Here is a 27069-nt window from a genome sequence, read left to right as displayed (position 1 = left end):
AACCTCCTTGGGCAACCTGTTGCAGTGTGTCACCACCCTCTGTGTGAAAAACTTCCTCTTAATATCTAACCTAAAGCTCCCCTGTCTCAGTTCAAAACCATTCCCCCTTGTCCAATCGCTATTTTCTCCAAAGCTAAAAAGGTTGCAGAGGTTCAACAAGACCAAATGCCGGGTCCTGCACTTCGGCTACAACAACCCCAGGCGACGCTACAGGCTTGGGGCGGTGTGGCTGGAGGACTGCATAGAGGAAATGGACCTGGGGGTATTGATTGATGCTCACGTGTCGCCCAGGTGGCCAAGAAGGCCAATGGCATCCTGGCTTGCATCAGAAACAGTGTTGCCAGCAGGAGCAGAGAGGTGATTGTTCCCCTGTACTCAGCACTAGTGAGGCCGCACCTCGAGTACTGTGTCCAATTTTGGGCCCCTCACTGCAAGAAAGACATTGAGGCCCTGGAACGTGTTCAAAGAAGGGGCAACAAAGCTGGTGAGGGGTCTGGAACACAGGCCATATGAGGAGAGGCTGAAGGAGCTGGGAATGTTCAGCCTGGAGAAGAGGAGGCTCAGGGGAGACCTCACTGCTCTCTATAACTTCCTGACGGAAGGTTGTAGTGAGCTGGGGGTCGGCCTCTTCTCTCGTGTCATTAGTGATAGCACCAGAGGGAATGGTTTCAAGCTACGGCAGGGGAGATTCAAGCTGAACATTAGGAAGTATTACTTTTCAGAAAGGGTGGTCAGGCATTGGAATGGACTGCCCAGGGAGGTGGTGGAGTCGCCGACCCTGGGGCTGTTCAAGGAAAGACTGGATGTTGTGTTGAGGGACATGGTTTAGTGGGAGCTATTGGTAATAGGTGAACGGTTGGACTGGATGATCTTTTAGGTCTTTTCCAACCTTGGTGATTCTATGATTCTAAATCTGTTGTGTTATGCAACACACAACATAGAACCTATTTGGTTTGAGTATCTTCTACTGTGCAAGTTTCAAGTCACTCCATGTAGCAAGAAAAAAAAATAGTTTAAGTGCTAAGAAAAGTTAATATTTCAATATGCTCTGCCAGTATCAAGCTCTGTCTTCTAATCTTTTTCTTCCTCCTTTTGAAGGAAATCTACGCTCCAAAAATACAGGAATTTGCTTATGTCACTGATGGTGCTTGCAGTGAAGATGATATTGTGAGAATGGAACTTATTATGTTAAAGGTAATAACTTGGTGCTTGTAAGGCTCACTTGAAATCTTGCTCCAGATTAATCTTGTGTTTTAATGTCACTTTCTTCAAGAAGTAGGAGGAACATGATCTAAAATAAGTACTTAAAAGTGTGTATGAACTCAAGTATCTTTTGGGAATCTGTGCTATAAAGTGAACAAACTCATAAGGGGAAGCATGGGGGAAAAGATCAGAGCTCAGAACAATCCGTGCATGGTTTAAGGTGTTTACATATTTGTTTAATGCTTACAGGCTTTAAAATGGGAACTGTGTCCTGTGACAATCATCTCTTGGCTGAACCTCTATCTTCAAGTGGATGCTCTGAAGGACGTTCCAAAAGTGCTTCTACCTCAGTATTCTCAGGAAAAATTCATTCAGATAGCTCAGGTAGATAACAAACTGTATAGGGAAGTGCTGGTTTGCAGTGATTATGGTGGATGTTGTACCCCCAAAAGCTGAAGACTTTCTTGTTTCACCTCATCTGTTACTTTGTTAATGAATGCAGCCAGACAGCTGCATACAAGCCTTAAGGAGAAGCAGCCAGGTGCTTGCCTCCCTGCTCTCAGATATTATCACTTTCTCTGTATGCTCAAAATTGCTACTCACTGCAGTGTTCTGCAAACAGCAGGCAGGGGGCCCAGTTAGCTGCCTTTCCCTGTGTTAGCTGTAATGGTGTTTCTGCCCCAGAATGTAGGATGAGTGTTTTTGCTCTGCTTCGCAACTACTGTGGTTCAATTTCAAGTACACAGGACCAGCCTCAGAGATGTTTACCGAAGAGTAAATGGAGCTAATTAATTCACTGAGATACCCTGCAACTTTTTAATGTAAGATAATACCTTCCTTGAGCTCTGCCCACAGCTTAAAGATGTATTCACATTTGTACAAGCACTTTGTCTTGCACATCACTGTTTGGGTGAGACCTGCTTTACTGCAATTGGTACTAGAAATAAACTAGATGCATGGCAGTTGATTCTAAATAGCACAGCAATGCTGCAGAGCATGAACAGTGAGTGTAGATACAGCACTTCCTGGGATAGGATTTATAGGATTTTACCAAAGCATTTTCTTGGAATTTATAACACTTATGTCCTCAATTCTATTTCCTCAGCTCTTAGACCTGTGTATTTTGGATGTGAATTCTTTAGACTTCCAGTACAGAACACTAGCTGCTGCTGCACTCTGCCACTATACCTCAACTGAAGTAGTTAAGAAAGCTTCAGGTAAGAAGCATTTATCATCTTGTTAGGCTGTGATGGCTGTTCCCCACCTGATGTTGTGAAGGGCATGCTGGTTAACGACTGCAAAAGCTCTGCAAGGACACTAACAGCTTGTTTTTCTGTGGGGCTTTCCTTTTTTTTCTTAGCTCCTCTGCCTTTAACATTGTTTCCTTCCTACCACCATTTCAGACATTACCAAGACCTGAAAGAGAAGGAAGAGCTTTCAGAAGCACAGTGGAAACTGAGCAGACGCTTGCTTGCTTGCTTGCTTTTTGGGCCAGTTCTGCTCCTCTAATAGATTCCTACTGTTTGGTCACTAGCAGGACTTTATTTGGCAATTTTGTTTCCCCAAATACAATTTGCAGCCGGGCATCCTTGGCTGTCAGTGGCACTCAGCCTTTGTGTGGATCCCATAAGTCTCTCTTATGAAGAGCAGCTGCCACCTGACCAAGTTCAGCACTGTGTTGCAGGAGGTGTCTTAAAGGCAGCGCTATGGTGTGTGTTTGCTTTAGAGCATGAACCAAAAATCTCACTCACTGAAAAAGTCACAGTAGGGTAAACTGTTACTTTAATGTTCTGGTGAGCAACAGAAACCCTCCTGGCCACAGAGCTGTTTTTTTCAGGCTTGTGGTCACCTCCTTTGCCGCAACATATTTAAGTAACAAATGCAAGGAAATACAGGGGATTTCTGGGAGGGTAAATTCTTACCTACAGCATTGCTTATTCTAAATTGGCAGCCCTTTAGGAATTCTACCTAGGAGACTGTACAACTTCAGGATTTCTAAGTGTATCACTGTTTTCTCCTGCAGGCTTAGATTGGGACAGCATTTCAGAATGTGTAGAGTGGATGGTTCCATTTGTGAACGTGGCGAGGAAAGTCTCTGTGAAACTGAAGCATTTCAAGAAGGTTGCAGTAGAAGACTGCCACAATATCCAAACACACACAAACTACTTGGACATGCTGGTAGGTGGCTTGCTGAGCTGTGTTTTATACAGCCCTTCTGCTGAGGTGCTGAAGGCTCTCCAGGCTGATGGGGTCAGTGTGCCTAACCTTGCGGTTCTGGCTTTCTGGAGATGAGCTGCATGTGCTCTCACAAGCTGTGAGCAAAGAGTTGGGTGAGGATTACTGGTGAAGTGTTTAAAAGGTGGTGCTCTTTGTCATGAAACATAGCTGTGGAGTACCTGAATTGTACTAGCAGCATGAGGGGAAAAGCTTCCAAATGCCAGTAAAGCTGAAACATAGAGCTCTGTGTGCTATTGACTGTCTTCTTCACCCTCTACACAGGAAGAAGTTAATAGTGGAGTAGCAGCTACTGCCCCAGGTCAGTTATCACCTGTGTCAACAGCAGGAATAATAACTCCTCCCAAAAGTACAGAGAAGAAATGAAATCCGGACAGCAATCTTTATGAACAGTTTCAGAAACAAGACCAGGTGCTTCAGAACAAGACCATACTAAGGGTGACTCACTTTAATGATCTTTACTGCCATTCAAGACTCGAGCAGTAAGGGATGCATCAAACAGAGCAGTGGATGGAACTGATAGCAGCATCTTCCTTGAGACTTGATTAAAGAACTTAGACCAAGCATCCTTCCCTGTGTCATCACAGGAGCGTGGACTACTTGAGTCCCTTCTCAAATATGACTTCTGTAGTTCAACTCTCAGAACATTCCTAACTTATGAATTTCAGGAATATGTTTTGTAACGGCTGAGTGGCAAGGGTTGTCCACTCAAGTTCTGTGTCAATGTGCTTTAAAGTGGGATAGCCACACACGAGACCTTGATGCCAGCATGTACGTATTACCTCTTCTTGGCCTTTCTTTTCTCTAGGAGCTTACTGCCTGTAAGTTAGTCAGCTTATGAGCTCAGGTGCAGTATTACAGAGGTCAGTGAGTAAACAGTTTACATTTCTGAAACCACTGTGCCCTCACATTAAGGCAGGGCCAGCCCTGTTTCAAATCTTAGCTTCCTCAGGAGGTCAGTAGCACCTGTTTAGGGCTGCCATAGACTTAAGTTCCTGTGAATCACTGACCTCAGGTAAGAGTACAAACAGAACAATGCTGCTGAAGTAATCTTAACTAACTGGATGCAGTACAGTCTTGGAAGGAAGAAGTTCTATTTTATAAGACTCAGCCACCAGCTTTCAATAGATAAGAACATAATGAGCAACAAGCTTTTTTTTCCTACCTTTTCCCATTCTGGTTCTCTACAACCACTCAAATCCTGCCAGCAGTGTTAAGAAGCAACTGTGTTCCTAAACAGCATTAACTACTGTGTTAGTGGAATATTCACTACCTCTGGATGTGAGGTGCTCCTCTTGAAGAGACAGCATAGGGAAAGCTGGAATGTGGTCCCTCTCCCTCTGGCAAGATGCTTCCACCTGCAGAAGCACACAGGGCCAATTCCCAGCATTGAGCAGCACAAGAAGCTGCACTAAGCAGCAACTCATTAAACTCTTCTTTGCCACCTTTGCAAACTTGAATTCAGGGCTTCTTCAAACAGTCCTTTCCAGAAATACCTGAAGTTATTGTTTTAGGGCTTCTGTACAGTTTGTAAAGATATGGTGTTTTATTATAATATTTCATCTATTTCTATAAGAAAGATACCAGACTGTAAATGTTGTATAAAAATTTAAATGAATTTTAAAAATAAAAAAAAAAGTCTCCAAAGAGTTTTTCTGTCCCTTTTCATGTATTTTATGGTAGTCCTCCAGCATTAGCCTTAGCCTAGAAATAAAGCTTTGCCATTGCTTGAAGAAACTTCTTTTTCCTCCTCTGTGCAGCCAGCTGTAGGACTTCCTCAGGATTACTGGCGTTCAGCTCTGTCTGGCCAATAGCTTTTATCTTAAAAAAAAAAAAACAAACAGAGCAGTAGCAACAGTTATTGCATACAGCTATTCTGTTACAGTTTCAGTGCTAGTCAACAAAATGATGGATGGGTGGATACTTCTCCAGCTCCTTGTGCCCTCTGCCCTACACCATGAGATCATGCACTTAACACCAGCCTTCAGACTGTGAAATACAATTACAGCTGGAAGTGGCCATTATGTTAAAGAACTCCTCCCCCAAAGCACTGCGTTAACTCACCGCTATCTGCCGCTTGTCTGTCTCACCTCTCTTGTGGTGGAGATCTAAGGAGAAGTTAAGGCGAGCACAGGTGTAGGAAATACTCACTTTCTCCAGCCATGAACACCCAGCTTACGCATTAGCAGCATTCAAAAGAAAGGATACATGTCAAATACTCCAAGATTGTGACATCCCAGATGTATTCGTAGTATGAATCCATGGCATCATGACTGAAAGAAAACACAGATGATTATATATGTAATGTTTGTGTATCAACATGTTACTAATCTAACCTCTAAGTTTTACTGTAATAATTACCTGTTTTGTTCCTGCAGTGCCTTGAATGCTGTCTTATAGTCTACTTCTCTGAGGAACTGGCACAAAATAGCCACCTACAAAGATACTGTATCAGTAAACACTTCTTTACAGAAAGGGTGTTAAGCACTGGAATAGGCTCCCCAGGGGGGTGGTTGAGTCACCATCCCTGGATGTGTTTATAAACCATTTGGATGTGGTGCTCAGGGACAGGATTTAGCAGAGGGATGTTAGAGTTAGGATTGTGGTTGGACTCGATGATCTTTAAGGTCTTTTCCAATCTAAATGATTCTATGATACGAAGACAGGCTCAGGTGTCTTTCACAGCCTTGGCCCCCACTAATGGGAGTCTGCCACAAGAAGCAGTGACCCCATCCAGCTTCCAAACCCAGGCAAGAGTTCCTTCTCACACTGAGCAGGGGGGAGAAAAAAGGTTTAAAAAAAGACTTCTCCAGCCAAATGGGAAGGGACAGACCAGGCTTCAGGGTTTCTAAATGTATTTACTAAGGTCTGATATAGGAGCTACTATAAGCTTTGAACAGTCAATTGTTACATGTAGTTATCAGATGGAACAAGGCTACCATTATTTAAATATTAAGAACAAATGGAGGACAAAACCAAAACGACTCACCTCTGACTACTTCTATTTCTGCAATAATCAGGTTGGATATTAGGAAAAATTCCTTCTCCAGAAGAGTGGTGAGACCCTGGCACAGACTGCCAGGTTGGTGGGGGAGGCACCATCCCTGGAGGCGTTCAAGAGACATGCAGATGTGGCACTGAGGGGACGTGGTTACTGGGCATGGTGGGAATGGGCTGATGGTTGCACTAGGTGACCTCAGCGGTTTTTTCCAACTTTAATCATTCTATGATCATTTCTAAGCACGCATTTATTTACTTGTTAACTTGGGTCCTTAAATGTTCTACAGGCAATGGGAACAAATGATTTTACTGCAGGTTGCACTTGCAAAGAAGGCTGGATTCCAATTTTACTTCTAGAAAGTTTCCCGGTAGCTTCTGAATTAAAAACGTTTCCAGATGCCATTTCCTTAGTACCACACTTGGGCTCTTACCTGTGTGTGACAGTTGAGTAAGGAGCAACACTTTATCATTCTTTTTATCACCTACAGAATGGTTAAAAAAAGTTTTCAAACTGTTAGCAATGGAACAGACTGAGCAACAAATCTCTACTCATTTTTCAAATACGATCAGCTATACATCAACCTTCTTCTAACCCCTTCCCCCATCCTTGTGTTTGGGCACACTCCAGCATGCAGCTGAGCCCAGCAGAGCTCACAGAGCAGAGCACTGCACTCCTGGTAGGGGCTGCTGCAAAGCAAGCTGCAGCACCAGGGCACAAGGTCCCTGCCAGGAGCTCTGGATGGCTGCAGCCTGGCACAGAACGTAGCTCTGACTGGGCTATGAAGGGTCAAAAATCACAAGAAAGAGGCTGAAGCACTCGCTTCCCATACAAACAGAAGCAAACAAGCAGAAGCAATAGAGCAGGGTATGAAAATAACCTCCTGCCCCGGACACAGACAAGCAGTTACTTCCCACCACCTGCTGAAATGCAGGAAATTTATATCTAAAGAGGATGGGAATGCTGAATCCATCCCATCCCACTTGTGCACTTAAATTCTACTCCAACAGCCAGGTAACTCACCTGGTCTGTGAACACATCAGGTGGTACCATCTTATTGAAGAAATCAGAGCACACAGCTCCTGCCTGCAGATAATAGTGAAGGGCTGCTGAATACTGGTTTGTTGCTGCAGCGGAAAAAAGGCAAAACAGGGACTTACAATTGAATACAGTATTTCAGATCAATTGTTTATAGAATTATTCAGACCCTATTAGCTAAATTCTATTTAGAAAATGACTTTTACAGCACATCAGCTGTAAAAACATGAGAGGTAGTAAAAATTTGTAGAAAAGGACAGAATCAGGCAAACTGCCAACACAGGCAAAGGTCTGAGCTCTGAGAATTCATTTTCACTTTCCAGGTATTTGACCCCAAGCTCATCAGCTTCAGAACAGCAAAGGAGTTTGCTTCTTGGAACTCAGCACATGGGTCGCAGGGAGGTTCAGGCAGCCCAAGCACCGCTGCTCTCTCAGGTACCAGCTTCAGAGGTACCCCACATAAACCTCCTCTCCCTGGGATGCTGTCCCACTTCATGCAAGTGAGCACTTTGTTCAGTTTTGGGCACCTCAGTACAGAAAGAACATGGAGGTGCTGGAGCAGGTCCAAAGAAGGGCAACAAGGCTTGTGAAGGGCTTGGAGAATATGGCCTACGAGGAGAGACTGAAGGAACTGGGGCTGTTTAGTCTGGGGAAAAGGAGGGGAGACCTTATTGCTCTCTTCCATTATCTGACAGGTGACTGCAGTGAGAGCAGGGCTGGTCTCTTCTCACTGGTGACAGGACGAGGGGAAATGGCCTCAAGTTGTACCAAGGTAAGTTTAGCTTGGATATCAGGAAAAACTTCTTTACAGAAAGGGTGGTTAAGCAGTGGAATAGGCTCCCCAGGGAGGTGGTTGAGTCACCATCCCTAGATGTGTTTAAAAACCATTTGGATGTGGTGCTCAGGGACATGATTTAGCAGGGGGTCGTTACTTAGGGTTGTATGGTCAGGTTGTGGTTGGACTTGGATTATCTTTAACGTCTCTTCCAGCTTGAGCTGTTCTATGATTCTGTGAAGTAGTAAACACTGCCTGTTTATAACCCTGAATCACTTTCCCATATTTAAGAGGGGAGCCCCAACCATAGGACTACAACCCCTTGTCCCACTTCAAGCACTTTCTGGATAAATCTGTCTCCCTTTGGAACTATGGTGCTTTCTACACTACACATTCCTGCATGACACAGCCATCCTGCCATTCAAATGTGGTTTGGAAACATGCACCCTGCCTTCTGCATAAGATCCAGGCACAGCAAATAGATGGCAGTGGCAAAGCACCCCTCCTCCTGCTTTACTGGCAAAGAACAATCCAGCTTCAATGCTAAATTCCACTAGAATGGAATCTATAGGTAACTGAAGCACAAGAAATACCCAGCTACCTTTGGAGACTGTTTTAACATTACTATTCTCTAGCACATATTTGTCAGGCTGCCTTGAGAAAGTTCACACTTCACAGTGTAAGTAGAGCGCTGTTGGCTGCTCCCAACTACGAGCCCCTGGGATAAGCACTGGAGAAGTGGCAGATTGAGGACAAAAAGACAGAAAAGGGTTTCCCATTACAACCAGTACCAAACCAGTTCATGTTTCCTCGTTTACAAACCCTAGTTACCTCCTGTATAAGATACAGATCCTCTTTGCTTGTCTTCTGCTTCAGTAAAGCTGATCTCCACATTTGAACACAAACACTATCCACAAAACTTTTTTTAACTTAATAAAATACTAATATTGCACTAATATACAACTTGAACGAAGCAAAATTATCAACAACTCTGAAAGTTTCCCTTACCCTAGGAGCAAGTCCACATGAGCCACTGAAAGCTCAGACAGCCTCCTAGGTAAAGTCACCTACACTACTGCCCCCAAAGACTCTGAAGCCACGTAGTACCATAAGCTTCTTTCCACAGAAAGAACTATAAGGAGGGTTATGAAGGCAGGCAAACTTCAAAAGAAACACTGCCCCCACGCATGCAACTAAACAAGATACTGGTGTTGCTTACCAAAATAAATATCTGCCTGGATAATTAACCAGAAGTGGTTGTTGGAGTTGATTGTCAGTGCATAGTTGACAAGCTCTTTCACTGTAACAGCCACGGCTTCAAAATCCACTGACTGAAGGCTAAAGGGAAAAAAAGGAAAAAAAAGAATTCCTAGATGATTGTGCAAGGCTGTAGCTCCATGGAGCTTCTGAACTGGAGAAATGCAGTTCAGTCTGGCCAGGACAAACCAAAACATGCCACATGCCACTTCATATTTTGGCAATTATTTTAACATCTTTAAAAACTACATCAGTTATTTCATACTAAAATATCGCAGAGCTCACATAGCTACATACAGCTTGATAAAGTACACAGCTTAAACTAAATAACAACCCTAATTGTATAATAACCCTAAATAATAACCCTTCTTATACCTGCATCTTCATTAATACCATCAAGTTAGGAACAGAAACATCCATACAATCAGACCAATCTATCTGCCAACAGCAGGGGTCAGTGATGCCCTTATATGCTGACAGTCACACTAACACTGATAACTTCTGCACAGCAACTGGAATTAAACCAACTACCTAAGTGTATTTTTAAAGTCGTCCTTGGAGTTACTGATCTTACTTGGGAATAGATGAGGGCCAGATGGAGATGTACTCTGCTGTAATATCATTCACAATATCTTCCTAAGGAAAGAGGGACAATAAAGCAGGTTAGAAAGATAAGTGCTTCAAGAAATCCTAACCCCATCCATATGAAAGATACTAACCCGAACATTATGAAGCTTGACAAACAGGGACAATATTGTAGTTAAAACCAATGGTTCCTGTAAAGAAAAGAAAAAAAAATATTCCCATGAAATCAGGGAAGTCTACTTTTCTTCCTATGCTTTAAAGCTGCGTAGTATGTTCTGACATTGCTATGATCTTCTACTGAGACAGTATTTTGTTAAGAATCCTACAGCACAGGAATACTGCAAGAGAATTTCTTTATGTAATCTTTAATTATTTCAGACTATTTCCAACACTGCTGTATAACAGGTATCATAAACTGAGCTCTTCAGCCATCCAGTTTTCTGGACTTTTCGTGTTAAATTCCAGAAAAATGTGATACTAAAAGAAAGTTCTGGTTCCAAACATATTCAAGTCCACTGTAACTTACCCGAAGCTTTTTGATGAAGGACAGCAGTTCACTCCTAAATCAGGAACACAAATATCTGTGAGCCACCATCCACAACTGAGAGCACAGGCAAACTTAATTCACTGGAAACAAGTCAGTAAAGCAAATCCTTCATCTGCCAGAACATCCTTTCAGCTCTAAGCTTATAAATACAGGGTATATAAATGAAAATATTCAACCATTTTCAACACAGTTGCTAGCAATTTCACTTTTATTAATGAAAAAAATAAAGAAGCTAAAGAAAACACCTGTCACTGTATCCTGGGTTGCATCAAGACAATTGTGACCAGCAGGTCAAGGGAGGTGATTCTGCCCCTCTACTCTGCTCTCATGAGACCCCACTTGGAGTACAGCATCCAATCCTGGGCCCCCAACACAAGAAGGACATTGATATGCTGGAGTGGGTCCAGAGGAGGGCCACAAAGATGATCAGAGGGCTGGAGCACCTCCCGTATGAGGAAAGGCTGAGAGAGCTGGGGCTTTTCAGCCTGCAGAAGAGAAGCCTCCAGGAGGACCTTATAGCAGCCTTCCAGTACCTGAAGGGGGCCTACAGGAAACCTGGGGAGGGACTTTTTGGAAGGGCATGTAGTTATGAGAGAAAATGGTTTGAGACTGGAAGAGGGTAGGTTTAGACTAGATATTAGGAAGAAATTCTTTACTGTGAGGGTGGTGACACTGGAACAGGTTGCCCAGTGAGGCTGTGGATGCCCCCTCCCTGGAAGCATCCAAGGCCAGGCTGGATGGGGCTGTGAGCAACCTGGTCTAGAGGGAGGTGTCCCTGCCTGTAGAAGGGGGTTGGAACTGGGTGATCTTAAAGGTCCCTTCCAACCCAAACCATTCTATGATTCATTTCATCAAGCTCCAAAAGGCACGATAATCACTTTGTATTAACTTAACCATAACCATGCATTCCAGAGTTTACCATAAGCTCATAGTTGGCCTTGGATTTGAGAAGAGCCCAAAAACATCAACTGTTTGGACAAACCAGAGCCCTAAATCAGTCACACCAGTCAACATGAAGGCTAGCAGAGGTTACAAAATTGACAGTGAAATGACTCCACTCAACAGTATTTTTGTTTCAAGACTGTTTCAACAGGCTTTGTTTCAAGACTGAGTAACAGTTAGTTTTCAAAACCTAAAGCCAGATGTGGACACCTACACTGTGAGCTAGGAGTTTAGAATATACACAAAAGAATCTGTAAAGCAACTCTATCCAATGCAGACACCACCAGTTGCTCAAAAAACTGCCCTCTAAATGTCACTGACTTCACTCAAAGATTTCTTGCCCAGAGAGTTGTGGATGCCCCATCCCTGGAGGCATTCAAGGTCAGGCTGGATGTGGCTCTGGGCAGCCTGGTCTGCTGGTTGGTGGACCCTGCACATAGCAGGGGGTTGAAACTAGATGATCATTGCAGTCCTTTTCAATCCAGGCCATTCTGTGATTTTATGATCTATGCTCATCATGATGAGAATACATCACGCTTTTGGCATCTAAACACTGCTTTGAATCCCACCTGCCCCTTTTCTCTCTCCAAAAAGGAAAGCCAACACACTACCCTAATACCCAACATTGCCCGCTGCTCGCAACTGTTGGGTTAGATACACAATTCAAACAACCTTTAAAAGCAATTTAAGGAAACACACCTGTACATAATGCCTAGTGTAGATTCTCTGTGCTTTATCAAACTCACTCTGCCATCGTTTCCCCGTTTGTGCTGGTTGGATACACTGCAGATCTGTACGACAACTTCCCAGAGATCTTTGGCTGTCCTTCTGCTTTCCTTGGGACCTGGGAGTTCTTTGCACGTAGCAGCCAGCAACTGCCCCAGCTATGCAGTGCAAGAGAAGAAATACAATGCATAGAGCTTCTCTGACTCTTTACTAGAGCAAAGAGATTATTTGTATTTAAAATGGCCAAGAAAACAATTTTAAGCTACAAACACCATATCAATGTAGCTAAACTTCGCAGCAGAGGACACTGATCTGTAACATGGAAGACAGGAATAAAACAACAAAGCATTCTTTCCTTTAGCAGTTTCTTTATGGGGTACTTCACTATGAAGAGCTCCTGAAAACAAGCTTTACGTTCTACCTATTCAAATAATACCTTGCACAAAACCTAAAAAACAAATTGTAGTTTTAAAATGACTCGATCCTTTGATATCTATACAATAAATAACCTGAAATAAAAGAAGAAGTTGCAGTGGTACTCTTTGCTACACAGAGAAATCAAAAGGTCAACATGGAAATTAAGCAGCACCTCAGCTAACCAAACCTGGCCAAAAATGAACATCACATAACACAACTGCATTCAGCTTCATTGCCTCGCTGATGTGAGAATGCTCCTATAGAACTATTCTGAAAGCAAGGTTTCACAAAGGGCAGTGCTTGAATGCCCCCAGAAACTAAACGCTGGACTCAGGCTCACAAGCAGAGCTATCACAGTGCATTTGGGAAAAAAAAAAGCATTTTAGGAATAGAAAGAGTCAGTGAATGATATCTAAACCAATCACATCCTCTCCTTAAGCCTGGGCTGAATCCCAACTGAGTGTCCAGGCCTTCAAGGAAGGTGTTTCAGCACTCAGCTTGGGGATCCTTCCCACACATACCCACCGCCTGGGGTACCAACCTCAGCTGGTCTAAGGGCTGTGAGGGACTTTGTTTCATCTGTTCTGCAGCAGGGCCTGCAAGTCTTTTACCAGCTGTCAAACAGGTTTGCTGCTTAGCCTTGCTAGGCCCTCCACTTTGCTACATTTCACTTATTACAGCAACAAAAGAAACTGACACCCTCATGACAGAAAGGTAAATGCTTTTAGAAGTACAAGAGAGCTCAACAACAAAAAACCAGTTACAGTCTGACATGGCTTTGAGACTGAGTGCTCATTACCTTTACATAAGGATTAGTCTGAACCAGAGGTAATGGAACTTGCATGGTCAAGTACTCATTTTCACGCCAGTTCAACAGGAAGGCCACGCACTCCTCAGCTATAACTTGTCGAAGAGGAATATCTGGAAAAAAAAAATGAGCATTTTTATTTTTTTGAGAAAAACAGCATTATAAGAAACCAAGCAAAGCCAAAAAAACAGATTAGGATCAATTGCTTCCTCCAGCTGCAGCAGTACTACACAGTTCCCTCAGCATGAAACCACACGGCCTGCTTTAAAGACTAGGAAAACCTTGCAGATGAAAGTGCAGATGTTTATCCTGTTCAAACCCTCTGAGTGGTACCCAACAGAAACTGTCAATGTTTAGCAACGTGCAGGCATCATGACGCTCCTGTTCTTATTTCTAACTTCTAAAGACCAACAAAAAAAACACATGTCAAACTTCACTATTGTTTTTCAAGTTATATACTGAAATATCTAAAATACAAAGCTATTGCTCTTTCCCTTTTTTTTTTTTTTTTTTTTTTGTTTAATAAAGCTTTGTGCTTTGCTGCATCACAGGAGAAAGAGCATACTTACCAGGTACTCTCATTTCCAAGTATCCTCGGACTCTGCTTATAAGATCAGAAGGAGGACGTTCCCCAGTAGCACCAGCTCCAGCCTCATGTGTGTAAATGTCCAAGAGCAGCATTTCATTCAACATGACTTGACGGAGTTTTGGAGAAAATTCTGTGACAAGCTCTAAGCAAGCAGCAAAAAGCTGCTTAGCGTGGACAAAATCCTGCAGCGAAGAGGTTACATATTAATGGCTCTGAATGGATTCATAAGGAAAGACAGAATTGAAATCCTGGCTGAAGGAGCATTCACTTTCATTGCCAGCATTGCTTAGGAAACTCACAGTTGTCATCTGCATTATTGAGTTCCTTGGACTCGCTATTAAGCTCAAAGTTGCCACAGTTTCAGGCTTTTCAAACAAAACAAGAAGCTAAAACATAACAGAAGTTGTCTATAAGCATATTGTGCAGACATTTCGGTTTGTCCCTGCAGATCAGCAAACTACAGAACAGTCAATTACAAGGCAAATAAAACAACATTCTAATAAATCCTTTATGTAAGCAGGCCAAAAACCAGCACTTCCTATCAATGTGTTGAGTTTAGATACATCATTTAGCACATCCCAGTCAAAATGCATGAATGAGATTATCTCCAGGCCCAACTCACTGGAAAGCCATTATCCCTGCTCTGGAAAACTGAGAGAAATATTTAACTATTATATCACACACACAGCTCCTTACTAGATTCTCTATCACCTCCTGATTCTTCAGGCCTTTTTCTCAGAAAGGGCTTTCTATGCTGCTGTTGTTAAACTTCAATTGCTCAAACCAACTCACAGCAAGTTGGGATGGCTTGCTCACCTTAATTGCACAGCAGTGTAATCCCTTCGCCATAAGGATGTAGACCAAATCCCTAGTCAGATTATCTTTGATTCCTAGAATAACATTGCCATAAACATTTGGTACTTCCCACTGTGAGAGAAACATGCAAGACATTTGCACAGAAACAGGGTTTAGAATTCATACATTTGCTTGAATACTAAAAATAAAGCTCAAAATGTTGAGAGAGATGAATTTTTAAGTGCCAAATCTTTCAGAAACGTTTGCATTTCATCAGCAGTAAGGTATGGCTCAGGCATACAGAAGTACCCTAAAAAGGGCTACCTCTTGTACTCTGTTCATATGCTGAGTATGCAGTCATTTGGGAGATAAAGACAAAAAAGTCAAAAACTTAACCAAAGAGAAGAAATCTACTTCTCTCTCTTTTTAACTGGTCAGAGCACCGAAAACGAAAGCTAAAGAAATTTACTTCATGCAACAGGTTTGCAATAGAAACAGCAATTACTTAAAATGAAGGTTAGGCATTTTGTTGCAACATTTGAATTACAGAATGTCAGTTTAGATATGCATTGTTATTTTTGGCACTATTATGCAGAGAGATGAAAATGAAAATAGTGCATTGAGGATCTGTGGTAAAATCTTCACCATTCCCAGAAAACAGTTCTATCATACGACCACACAGAATAAATTACCTTATTTGAAATAGTCCAGAACTGGCGTTCAGAAGTCATACCATGCAATTCAATCAGGATCTGACGAATCCTCCAAGGGTCTACTGACAATATGAGCTGATGTTCAAGCTGGCCAATATTGACACTTGCTGAAGCTAGGGGAAAAAAAAGCAATGAGGTCTCCAGGGCATTCCTTCATAACGCAGATCCTTACAATACTTCAGTATGTGACATTTTAAACAATAAGCTAAGGACAGTGGATACACCAATGCCTTTCTAGAATCACAACTGGTTAAAGTCAATGTGTGACTGCATTAGAGCAGAAAAGGTTTGCTCTTCCCAGGTTCAGCCAGCAGCTTGTAGGCCTTTTTCTTATGCCAGCTTTGAGCTGTGTTCAAGCAGCATGTGGATAAGGAGCTACAAGATATGGTTCAGTGCTTGCGGTAGCAGTGGTAATGGGAGCACAGTTGAACTAGATGATCCTGTAGGTCATTTCCAACCTTGCGATTCTATGATAAATCCAAAGGCAGAAGAAATACCCTTACTGTGAACACCTGTCAGACAGATCCAGTTTAAACCACCTGCCATACCTCTCTTTCACTTGTCAGCTAGCACGCACTCAGCTCAGATACAAAGCACAGGCAAAGAACAACCTTCTTTAAAAGGCAGGGCATGCACTGACTGAAGGTGAGAATGTTACAACCATTCTTCTCTGAACTTGTTCTGAGAACAGGTCTATGCATAGTAACCTCAGGTATGAAAACAGGCAGCTGCATACATATAAGTCAACAGAAACACTGAAAATTACCTGGGATATCATAAAATGAAGTCACAGGTTTTGTGGACAGGTTGATTCGAAGAGATCTCTTCCGCATTTGATCAACAAGCAGTTTCCGTTCATCATCTTTCAGAAGCTTTATGAACAGCTCGTGAGATGAAATCATGAAGACAAGCTGAAGGTCTTCCAAACCCAAACACAAGTTTCTAAATTAAAAAGTTGATAATCAGCAGGAATAACCTGTTTGTTTGTCAAGTTGTAAGTTCTCAAAAGTACTCATTATGTTGCATTATATTGCTTATAAGATGCAAGTTCATGATGCCCTAGAAGCAGTACGTACTTGAGAAATGCTGCCATTTTTCTCTTCAGAGATTCAGATGCAGTCTCCAAATTTATTGATCTTGAACAAACCTGGGAAAAGTAAGCAGTAAATAATTAAGGCAGGGCTCAGAAAACTTAAAATATTTTGCTAGAGACAGTGTTGCTCTCCAGTCTTCTAACTCCACATTAGCATCAGGTAGTAACCCTCTCTCTCAAAGGAGGTAACAAAGTTACCTGATAAATACTGTAGCTATCACAGATGGATAAGAATCTCTTTCAACTGGGATACAAGAAGCTGTTTCAGACAACTGTGACCTTCCTTGACATAATCCACATTCTTTTTGGCCAATTCCTCAGATATTTAGGCCTGCCAACACTGAATGTCACAGTGCGAGTCAGTCAAAAATATCATTAAGTACATAATGAAGTCCTTCTGCAGGAGTTTAGAAATGAACTGATGTTTCAAAGTGCAAAACTGTAAGACCCACTAGGATTAATTTGTTTTAAAAAAAAGTAGTTTCAAGAGAACTGAACAGCTGAGTAATTACCAGCTTGCAAGAAATCCTTTTTTTTGTTTTGAGAAATAGGTTCACTCCTAATTTAAACAATTGGAAAACCTTTTGCTGGCTCTGCAGTACAGAATACATCAGTCAATTTCTGACACATACTTGAAGAGAAATTGAAGAGAAGCTGCAGCTGACAAGCAAAAGACAAGACCCAAATTAAGCAACAGAGGATATGAATAATAGCAAAGCAACAAAAAGAGTAGGTTCAGACTAAGTAACAAGAGTTTCTTAAAAAGCTTCACTGAGGGCAAGAGCTTAAGTCTCACATGTACAGAAACTGAGCTGCTTCATGACAGGCCAGTTTGCTGTAAAAGCTAGCAAGTATGGTCATCTTCACAGATTACTTTGTTCCAGAATCTCTCTCTGAGACTTCATTTCTTTGTTCCTCAAAATAAACATCCCATAACATTGCTATGCATTTTAATGAAGGAAGGAAATGCAGCAATTTCAAATCCAAGCTGAAGCAATATATCAACACAGCTTCAGTCCAGCAGATGAACCATTAATACAGATGGAAGAATGATATAGAGTGTATTTGTGTTAGCTGTAATGAAGCTGAATAAAGTTTGAGAATTCACCTTACAATGCATTATTCTCTGCTTCAGAAATAAGTGTTACTTGAAACAGCAATACAGTTAGTGAGGGAAAGATGTACTCCATTAAATACCATTTCCCCTTCCAGTTTCAGACGATAATTCCTTACCTCCAGGAGGAAGTCTATTTTCTCTTTGTTGGGTTTGAGGAACAGCTGACAGAACTGAATATCAATTATTTGACCCTGCAGTACATCACAGACGGTGTTGCATACGCAGATTTTGAAGCAAACTTCATCCAGAGCGTCATTCCTGCAGGAATACAAAACTCAAGATCACGACTTCTCTGACAAATGCAGTTGGTATCAAGGCAAACCTCTACATGTCAGATCCCAAGACAAGTCTGGAGCACATGCCTTTGTCCACACCTCTGAAAAAAATGACTCAGAATGTACATATTTTACCCAAGACCTCACTTTTTTTGACAGAGAATTACCTCCTTGACCACTGGTCTTCTTCACATGCAAGCTTCATTCCCAGCTCTGCTGAGACCCCAACTAGAGCAGTGTGGCTGACACACAGTCGTGTCAGCTCTCGGTAACCACACCCTACACATCACTGACAGCCAAAACAATTTCAGGCATATTCATGCACCTCAGAATGCACAATCATCAGACAAACTCAAAGTAAATAATCTACAGAACCCTCCCCTTAGGTGCGTGTCTCACATACGTGAGTATATTGATAAGAACAGCCTCTAAGATCGTTTTCTAGATCTTGTGATCCTGAAAATGAAACTGTCATAATTAGTATCTTCCTCTTCCCAAGTGCGTTTGTGAAATATAGCCTTACTCTCTGTAACTGAAATGCCTGTAGGCACCTTCACCTCAGAGACAAACTGTCTTCATTAAATGATGTGTTTTCCGCAGAGCCCTGATTTGAGCGCCTAAATTCCACAGAAGGTTGAATTTCAGACATGGCCACAAGCTTAGCACTTCTCAGGAGCCATCGTAACATGCTTAATTGTCTTTATCTGTCTCTCTGCTAAAATTCCCATGCTGATTCTCCAGGACTGGGCTGGTTCAGCAGTGCACAGGGCACCTAATCACAGGCAAACCGCAGGGCCAGTGCTCCCAATGAAGTCCACATCTCCTGCAATATCACTTCTTAGTATGCAGTGATCAAAGCCTTATCAGCTTTGATTTCAAGTCTTAGAAGACCTTCAAAGAGGTATTAAGTTGGTTATAAGTTTAAAAACATGTGTGTGTACATATATTTCCATAAACATTGCATAGATAATTAAATTAGGTCTCACCCTTGCTGAGCTTTTTGGAACAGCTCCCTCAGCACCGACTGTCTGAACTGAACGGGTAAACTGAGGGCTAGGTTATCTTCAAGGAATATCTTCACCAAGTCCTGCAACACAGACAACTGGAATCATTCAATGGATAGTTCAAATATAGATAAAATAATTTTCTATCTGTCAAAACATTCAAAGAAAGTGAAGCAGCTTACACCCACATATCACAATAAAAATCACTACACACCACTAGAAAGAGAACAACCAACAACAACGTTCCTTCTCATCAGAGAATCAAAGACAAAAACATACATAACTCAGAAGCATACTCTGAAATCCAAAGAATTACAATTAACCTGAAAAAGCCATTTAGAAGCTAGTAGAAATTATTTACACTGACTGGAATCCAAAACATTTTAATCTGATACATATCAGATTGTATTTCTATAGAAGCATGTTCTATAACAGTATGTTAATGGCTGAACAAAACACTTCAGTATTTCCTGAAATTCCCACCAGATCAGATGGAATCACCAATACAATAAAAAACAACTCTCCACTGTAAGTGGGCATTAATCACAGTACCTGATAGTTGCCAGATTTCATGCAGTTATGGATTTGATTATACGGAGTTGCCTGTTGAGCTGCATCATCATCAGATGAGGTAAGAACTCCACAAGCCTGACAATATCCAGCTAACCGTTTTTCATCTATGGTACAATGAAGTGATGATGAACCAATCTGAAAAGTAGCAGTCCATTAAATCTCAGTGATCAAAAATATTATGGAACATGAGCTTAATTCTGAAAGACAAACGGAAAATCGCAGTTTCCCCTAGCAGCAAAAAAAAAAAAACAACCCAAAAAACAGTAAAGAACATGTGCATATGGACACATTTTTATGCTCTTCTATGTGCTCTTTACAGCTTAGATTGTGTTTTGTCTATTCAAATAAAACTCCAGTTTTGCAGTTTTGGAAATACAGATTTAAAAAAATGTAAAAGGAAGCATATCTTAGATGTAGATGAAAAAGTTTTCATTTACAAAAGAGGTGAGAAAACAGATACCTGATTTCCAATGGGAAGTTAGATAAGCAAGAATAGGAAGTGCCTACTGTTCATATGGTTTTCTTCCTCACAGACACACTGTCACTGTTAGAATACCACTACTGACACAGAACGTACTGTGCTGGTCAGCCAAGTTAATATTAGCACTGAAGACACTACCACTGCACTTCTTGCATCAGTGCAATTTACATAAGGGAATATTCAACACAAAGCAGAAGAAAACAGTGACACATCACACCTAATCAATCTAATTTTGAACAGAGCACAATGTAAAAATCACACAAAAAAACCCCAAAACTGTCATCAAAAATCTCATGAAGTTTATTAATAAACACTTATAGCAGTTTCTACCTTCCTAAAGTTTTCCAAAAGTTTTTTTTTCCCCCTTAGAAGAGCTGAACACACAGTAATATAACACTCATTACCTTTGCAATCAACTCCTTTGTTTTGAAAAACTTCTCTTTAGCATTTTCATGAAGAGCAGCGTTTGTCGCTCCTTGTTGAAAGTAGATTGCACCCAAATCATAGCAAACCTGCAAACAGCATTGGTATAAAAGGCAGTAACTCAGAAATTTATGTAACATCAAGTATTTCAGCCCTTTTTTTTTCCTTAGACACTCTTCAAACTACTCCCAGTTTTGTCTGGTGCACACACCATGCATCTTTCCCCACGTGCTCCAACTGTTTCCTCTCTACTTGTGATCTCAGTACAGGTAACTCTGCACGGGCATTACAAAATTACAGAATGACTTCCACATAACAGTAACAACACAGTCCTTGTCAGATGCTGCTTTACTCCAGAGTGAGAAAAAATGAGTTTGGGGGGGGGGAAAAAAAAGAGTGATAATATTTACAATACTGAAAGAAGCATAAATCAGCATGAAAATGATGTCAATGGTATTTTATCACTTTACGGATAGAACAAAGAAAAGATCAACAGAAAAATACTGCAGCTTACCTCAAAGCATGGCACAACAATTTGTCTAAAGAAACAGAAATAAACAGAAAGCTTCAGTCTAGAATGTACAGTACCTGGCACTGTATCTCCTCTGCACTGATTTTTAGCCCAGCTGTGGAACTCTCCGTTTCTCCATTCACCATACCAGGCTCCATGGCTAACAAATCCAGAGTTCTTATAGTGTGCACATAGAGATCCTTATTCAATTTAAGTGCTCCTTCTAGCACCAGGATGGAATCAGCAGCCTGCTCTTTCAACTGCAATAATTCAAACACATTGAGAAAAAAAAATCTCTTAGTTTTGAGTTTAGCTTTGGGTTTAAATTAACACTGTAACAGCAAAATAAAAAGACAGCCAAGAATTTATTTAGCACACTTGTCTCACTGCACCTGTATTTCTTGTACAAGAAACAGATATGTCACTGCCATTTCAGGTGCTTAGAGCAACAGGATCAGAGCTTCCAATAGAAACAATACTTTTCTCTTGATTTCACCTATGCTTCTGTCCACTTCTGGAGCATGAAGTTATGCAACAGTTGGACTGGAAATTCTCAGCTATTATTTCACAGCTGAAATCAAAGCAGCTTCTCTTTGAAAAGCAAAATTTTGTCACATTTCATGACAAATTGGTAAAACTTCATTTACATTCACTTATTTGAGAAAAGAAGTTTTTGGTGATTTCCTTTTTAAGTGCAGAGAAAAGAATGCAGTGACTGCAATTGATTCTAAGTATAAGAGTAGGAAAGGGAGCTAAGTTGCTTATGGAAGTAGAGGCTTTATTCTTTCCCCTTTCCTCCCTCTCTCGAAGTGGAACACATTAGGCACCCCTAAGCAATCTGGTGGCAATGTCACACAGAAAACATCCCTGCTAAATTTTCTTTAAAAAGAAGTTATGCCCTATTTTGTTGTCATACACTTCTATAGCTCACGTATAGTATGGCCTTAATTATTAATTACACACTGGTTTTGTAGAGGCTTGCTTGATTCATACAGTGCCAAGCAAGGACTGAAGAAAGAATGGCTAAACCTCACAAAACAAATTCCATACAACATCCAATACAGGAGCAACACCATCCAAAACAAACACGAAGGAACTGCAGGAGATGCTAGAAGTAGCTAACATCACCTAAGTGTACTGAATCCAACAAAACTGTAAATATGAATGCAAAGAAGATAATCACATCACATGTATGTTCAAGTAAAAATTAGAGTACAAAAAAGCTCACCACTTTCAAAATGTTTTCAGTTAGTTCCTTTTCCTGCTGCATCTGGTTCATCCTGGAAAAAGAAGGATGCAGTTAACACTTCAGTTCTAAAGCAAACCATCACATTACTTTACTTTGTGCTCTAGGCCATGACAATTAATTCCTAAATACCTTTTGTTTACCTATCTTTTTAACATCACTATGCCAGACCATTGAATGTTCTTAGCTATCTTTATCTGAAATAAAAATTATATAAAGATAAAATGAATATGAGATGAGAACATGATTTCATTAAAAGGTAGTTTCAAAGTTTTCATTGCCTTCCTTTTTTTATTTTTTATTTTATTTTTTATCAGATTGTTTATATCAGCAAAAGCAATCACTTTGCACAACCTGAAGTCTCTTGAAGCTTCGCTAGCAAAATCACAAGCAGAATCATATCATAGAACCATAGAATGGCCTGGGCTGAAAAGGACCACGATGATCATTTAGTTTCAACCCCCTGCTATGTGCAGGGTCACCAACCACCAGACCAGGCTGCCCAGAGCCACATCCAGCCTGGCCTTGAATGCCTCCAGGGATGGGGCATCCACAACCCCAAAAACATGTGAAAATCACCACTGAGATGCTCCCAACTTTATCTGAGAAATTTGGAATGTAAAAGTCAATTCCAAGAACAGGCTGTAACTGAAGCTGCACAACTCCTAGCACATAAACTCAGTATTGACTTTAAGTTACTATTGCCTAATGAAACCAATAAAATAATTTCATTATTTCTCAGGTTATCAGATATACAGTCTGGTAAATTGTTAGAATAAAACTGTACTAAGCAAGCCAGAGCAGGATGTAAGAAATACTGCCTGTTTAAGCTAGAGAATAAGCTTTCTGTCCCATAGAGACTGCCATCTCCCTTTCTCCCATGATTCTTCACACTTCTACAAAGTCACAGATAAGATACTAAGGAAGTAGAACCATACACATACAAATAAATTAAATGTGCTTGACAGAAATAAAGAATATACTTGAAGTAAACACAAGTTTTCCATATTACAATTAACCATGTTAAACGACTGTATATTAGCATGATTTAATCCAATTACAAGTTCTATTTCTGATTACAAAATACATATTGAGTCCAAATGAATTGTATTGGTAACTTACACATTTAGTTGAGGTGGACCAGGTTTCACTTGCTTTACAGGAAAACTGCTTTTAACGATGGTCCTAATGGCCCTACACAGGGGAGAAAATTAAGTGAAGAACGGCATGAGCCTCAGTAGTACAGTAAGATTACATGCTTCATAAAATATCAGTTTATCGTATATTTACTTTTATCCACTATAGTACATCCTGTACTATTTTAGAAATGCTAAAAAAGTTAAAAGGCAGCAATATCTTTTTATCTTTATGAATATGCAAACCACTCCCTTGACTACTGAAAAAGAAACAGCTTTAGAATCACTTTTCTAACTTAGCTCCTCAATATAATCCACCCAGAGACCACATTACTGATATTACTTTGAGATTCCCTCATTCTGCATACAAATACGTAGCTCTACTGGGGTTTTAAGGCCATTGCCTTAAAAGTACTTTACCATCTGTTGTAGAGTAGTATGGCCATGGCAGTGGTTGGGGGTAGGCTGGACAGGTCAACATCCACATGTTTTGTCCCTGGGGGAACTTTGCTGATGCACAGAAGCTCATTCAGAAGCATGTTCAATACAGGAACAGATAAGCTACGAAAGAGAATATAAAGTACTTGGTATAGTAAGCCTACTTCTGGAATGTTTATGTGACATTGGTACTCAGTACTTCTTATTACATAACAACTACAAAGTATGAAATCACAGAATCACAGAATGACCTGAGTTGAAAAGGACCACAATGATCCTCGAGTTTCAACCCCCCTGCTACGTGCAGGGTCGCCAACCAGCAGCCCAGGCTGCCCAGAGCCACATCCAGCCTGGCCTTGAATGCCTCCAAGGATGGGGCATCCACAACCTCCTTGGGCAACCTGTTCCAGTGTGTCACCACCTTCTGTGTGAAAAAATTCCTCCTAATATTTAACCTAAACCTCCCCTGTCTCGGTTTAAAACCATTCCCCCTTGTCCTGTTGCTATCCAACCTCGTAAACAGTCACACTCCTCCTGTTCATATGCTCCTTTAGAATACTGGAAGGTCTTGATGAGGTCTACCTGGAGCCTTCTCTTCTCATTTCCCAGTTCCCTCAACCTGTCTTCTGAACACCAGAATATATACTCTGCCAATTCAGCAGAACAAAATGCTCTGCCTCTGATGGCATTCAAGATCAGGGATGTAAAACGGTTACCATTGTTAACAGCCTAAATTAAATCCAAGAGGAAAGCTGTTCCAACAGAGCTGAGCTACTTCCATGCATGCTGGAATATTCCATATTTCAGACACATCCCAGCAACTCAGTCATCTACTGCAGCAGATCCCAGCTAGTGAGGAGTCTCAAAGCAATCACAGATCATATATCCAGAAGGTAAATAATTTCCATGTCACGGGGAACTAAACTCACATAAAGAGGCCATCTCTCTGTGCTGTCATAGCTTATCTCCCTTTCTACTGCATTCATCACCAAACAGCAAAGGTAAGACTAAGAATTGGAATAGCACCCTGTAGTTCCGTTGCAAGCTGCAGTACATGAAGCCAGATATCAGGTGGGACAGAACCTTCCTTGGTAAAACCAGAAGGCAGGCAGACTGAGTCCCATCACTCCTAGCATCTATGGTCTAATTTAAAACAGCTGAAACGCTATTACTTCAACATTCAATAGCTGAACATCATTCAACTGCTCATAACAAGGCAGAAATTTTAGAAAAAAAAGGTCCCAAGCTGGTTTTTTTATGTTTGTTTGTTTGTTTTTAAACAATCCAAACTAACCCCACTTAGTTCTCAACTACAAGCAATCGGAAGGATCAGGAATTCACAGAAGATGAGCTCTTGCTACTATGTAGAGAGATGCTCTAATAGTAACTGAGATGCCTCTGGATTATTTCACAAACCCAACAATGAAAACCAACAACAACAAAACACCCAACAAAAAAAAACACCACAGGTGGACCAAAAATTCCCACTGAATCCTAGAATAACCACAATATTGTCATACAGTAGAGCTCACTTTAGAATCGGGATTATGCCTGTAGCTTAAAAAGGTACCAACAGAAAGCATGCCATGAATAAATGCCAGCACAAGTTCCTCCTGCAAGAAGGGAAGCAGCCTTGAAAAAGCTCTTATGTGCAAATTCACATGCAGCTAAAATATATGCAAAGCCTATTGTACGCCAGATGCTTTTTTCTGTAGACTATGGTGGTTGCACTTGTTGGTATTGAAGGTCTTTTCCAACCTAAGTAACTCTGTCATTCAGCAGTTTTAGTATGAAGCAATACAGACTGTACCTTTTCTCCAATACATCCAAATCCCACTTCAGATGAGCAGCAACTTTAAGAGCAAGAAGTTTTAGAATGCGGTTTCTTTTGTTATCAGGAGGTGGCTGGACCTGGTTCTGTTCATTCACTGATGGTTTGGAAGCTTGTTCCAGGAACTGGACGATCAGCTGCACAGGAGGAGGATCTGCAGAGAACACAGCCGCTCATCAGAGGGCAGCTAAGCCCAGAAATTCATTTCTTGTTGCGGCCACGATCATCACACACAGAACCAATTGTAGGGGTTGGAAGGGACCTCTGGAGATCACCACATCCAACCTCCCCTATTACGGCAGGTTCCCTACAGCAGGTTACACAGGAAAACCATCTCATCTCCTTATCAACTACACAGACAACACAATCACCTGACAGATTCTAATTCCAAATGGTATTTGTTTATGTTGAATCAGACTGGCATTTTTATTTAGCCTTCACACTTACTTGACCACGGCCACGGAACTCATACTTTGTCATTTATTTCCTATATGTTGCATCAGCAAAATTTGTTGTCTCATAAATCATGCAAGATATTGTAAAAATACATACCCACTTTTCAAAACGTTGAGAGGAATTACAAGTAGGTATGAGTAACTTCTGGCATTCCTGAATACGCTCAGAAAACACCATTTGTCTGATTTTGGGGATATATGAAAACCAAAGATGCTCCCCCGTACAATAAGACTTCAGTACTGCAGGGCTGTTCTGAAGAACTTCAGACAATCAATAATCAATATTTTTAATTGGAAAAGGACAGCATAAGGTGTGAGCACAAGAGATCTCGCCTGACTGTGCTTCAATCTACTTTCTGCAGAAGCAACGCTGTCACAGGCGTCCCTGTGTCCGCAGCCTGCCGGTAGAACCCATGAAACGCCGAATTCAGGAGACGATTCAACGGGATGACTAAATGGGACGACTGCCGCAAAAGAAACAAGTTCTAACCGCGGTACCGCCGGGCACGGAGCTCCTCAGCGCCCCGAGCCGCCCTCAGGGAGCGGGGAGAGGCCGGGCCGCAGCGGCCGAGGAAGACGGAGGCCCGCGAGGAGCCGGCAGCGGGGCCGGGCCGCGCCGCACGCACCGGGAGAGGGCTTGCGCAGGTGCTGCTCCAGCAGATCTTCCTCCAGCAGAAACTCGAACCAGGAGGTCTGCGGCGGAGTGCAGGGCCGACTGGAGGTGGCGGCCTCCCGGTCCGCCGCTTCGGCGCTCATCGCTGCCGCTGAGCACCCACGGACACGGCACAAACCGCGCCCGCCCGCCCGCCGAGGAGGCGGTCCCGCCAACAAGATGGCCGCCGCGCACAGCTACGCGAG

General features: G+C 41.7%; 2 protein-coding genes across 5 annotated transcripts in view; one reads left to right on the top strand and one right to left on the bottom strand.

The window, feature by feature from the left end:
- Window positions 1-5502, top strand: part of CCNE2 (cyclin E2) — a 14372-nt gene extending 8870 nt beyond the window's left edge. For all 3 annotated transcript variants that reach the window (XM_085221436.1, XM_085221437.1, XM_085221435.1), the window contains exons 8-12: window positions 1099-1194; window positions 1453-1587; window positions 2309-2420; window positions 3227-3381; window positions 3703-5502. In XM_085221436.1, coding sequence (XP_085077562.1) covers window positions 1099-1194; window positions 1453-1587; window positions 2309-2420; window positions 3227-3381; window positions 3703-3804 — 600 coding nt within the window. In that variant the 3' untranslated portion in view covers window positions 3805-5502. The remainder of the gene's footprint in view (window positions 1-1098; window positions 1195-1452; window positions 1588-2308; window positions 2421-3226; window positions 3382-3702) is intronic.
- On the bottom strand, window positions 5034-27069 carry INTS8 (integrator complex subunit 8). Of its 2 annotated transcripts, none has more exons than XM_085221432.1 (27): window positions 26838-27069; window positions 25736-25910; window positions 23908-24048; window positions 23474-23545; window positions 22334-22385; window positions 21183-21365; window positions 20576-20683; window positions 19670-19825; window positions 19100-19200; window positions 17955-18096; window positions 16705-16775; window positions 16395-16570; window positions 15608-15741; window positions 14937-15047; window positions 14101-14302; window positions 13523-13644; window positions 12280-12464; window positions 10618-10651; window positions 10226-10282; window positions 10081-10142; window positions 9469-9587; window positions 7460-7563; window positions 6870-6920; window positions 5800-5873; window positions 5647-5711; window positions 5503-5546; window positions 5034-5259 (listed from the first exon to the last, which is right to left on the bottom strand). In XM_085221432.1, the coding sequence occupies exons 1-27, from the start codon at window positions 26965-26967 to the stop codon at window positions 5143-5145; spliced, it is 2988 nt and encodes a 995-aa protein (XP_085077558.1). In that variant the 5' UTR covers window positions 26968-27069; the 3' UTR covers window positions 5034-5142. The 2 variants fall into 2 exon arrangements, with proteins under 2 accessions (XP_085077558.1, XP_085077560.1); XM_085221434.1 differs by lacking the exon at window positions 26838-27069 and adding an exon at window positions 26309-26804.

Source organism: Meleagris gallopavo, chromosome 3, assembly GCF_905368555.1.
Source record: "Meleagris gallopavo chromosome 3, MGAL_WU_HG_1.1, whole genome shotgun sequence".
Lineage (NCBI taxonomy): Eukaryota > Metazoa > Chordata > Aves > Galliformes > Phasianidae > Meleagris > Meleagris gallopavo.
This window is presented reverse-complemented; position numbering and strand designations above follow the sequence as displayed.

Excerpts from the sequence above, each read along its gene's own strand:
- INTS8 (XM_085221432.1), bottom strand. The coding sequence starts at position 26,967 with ATGAGCGCCGAAGCGGCGGACCGGGAGGCCGCCACCTCCAGTCGGCCC. Across the intron at positions 19,201-19,669 it reads TGAAATCTGGCAACTATCAG|GACTTGGTGAAGATATTCCT; the intron begins GTACTGTGATTA and ends TCTGTGTTGCAG. Across the intron at positions 15,048-15,607 it reads TCTGGACTATTTCAAATAAG|TGGGAAGTACCAAATGTTTA; the intron begins GTAATTTATTCT and ends TTTCTCTCACAG.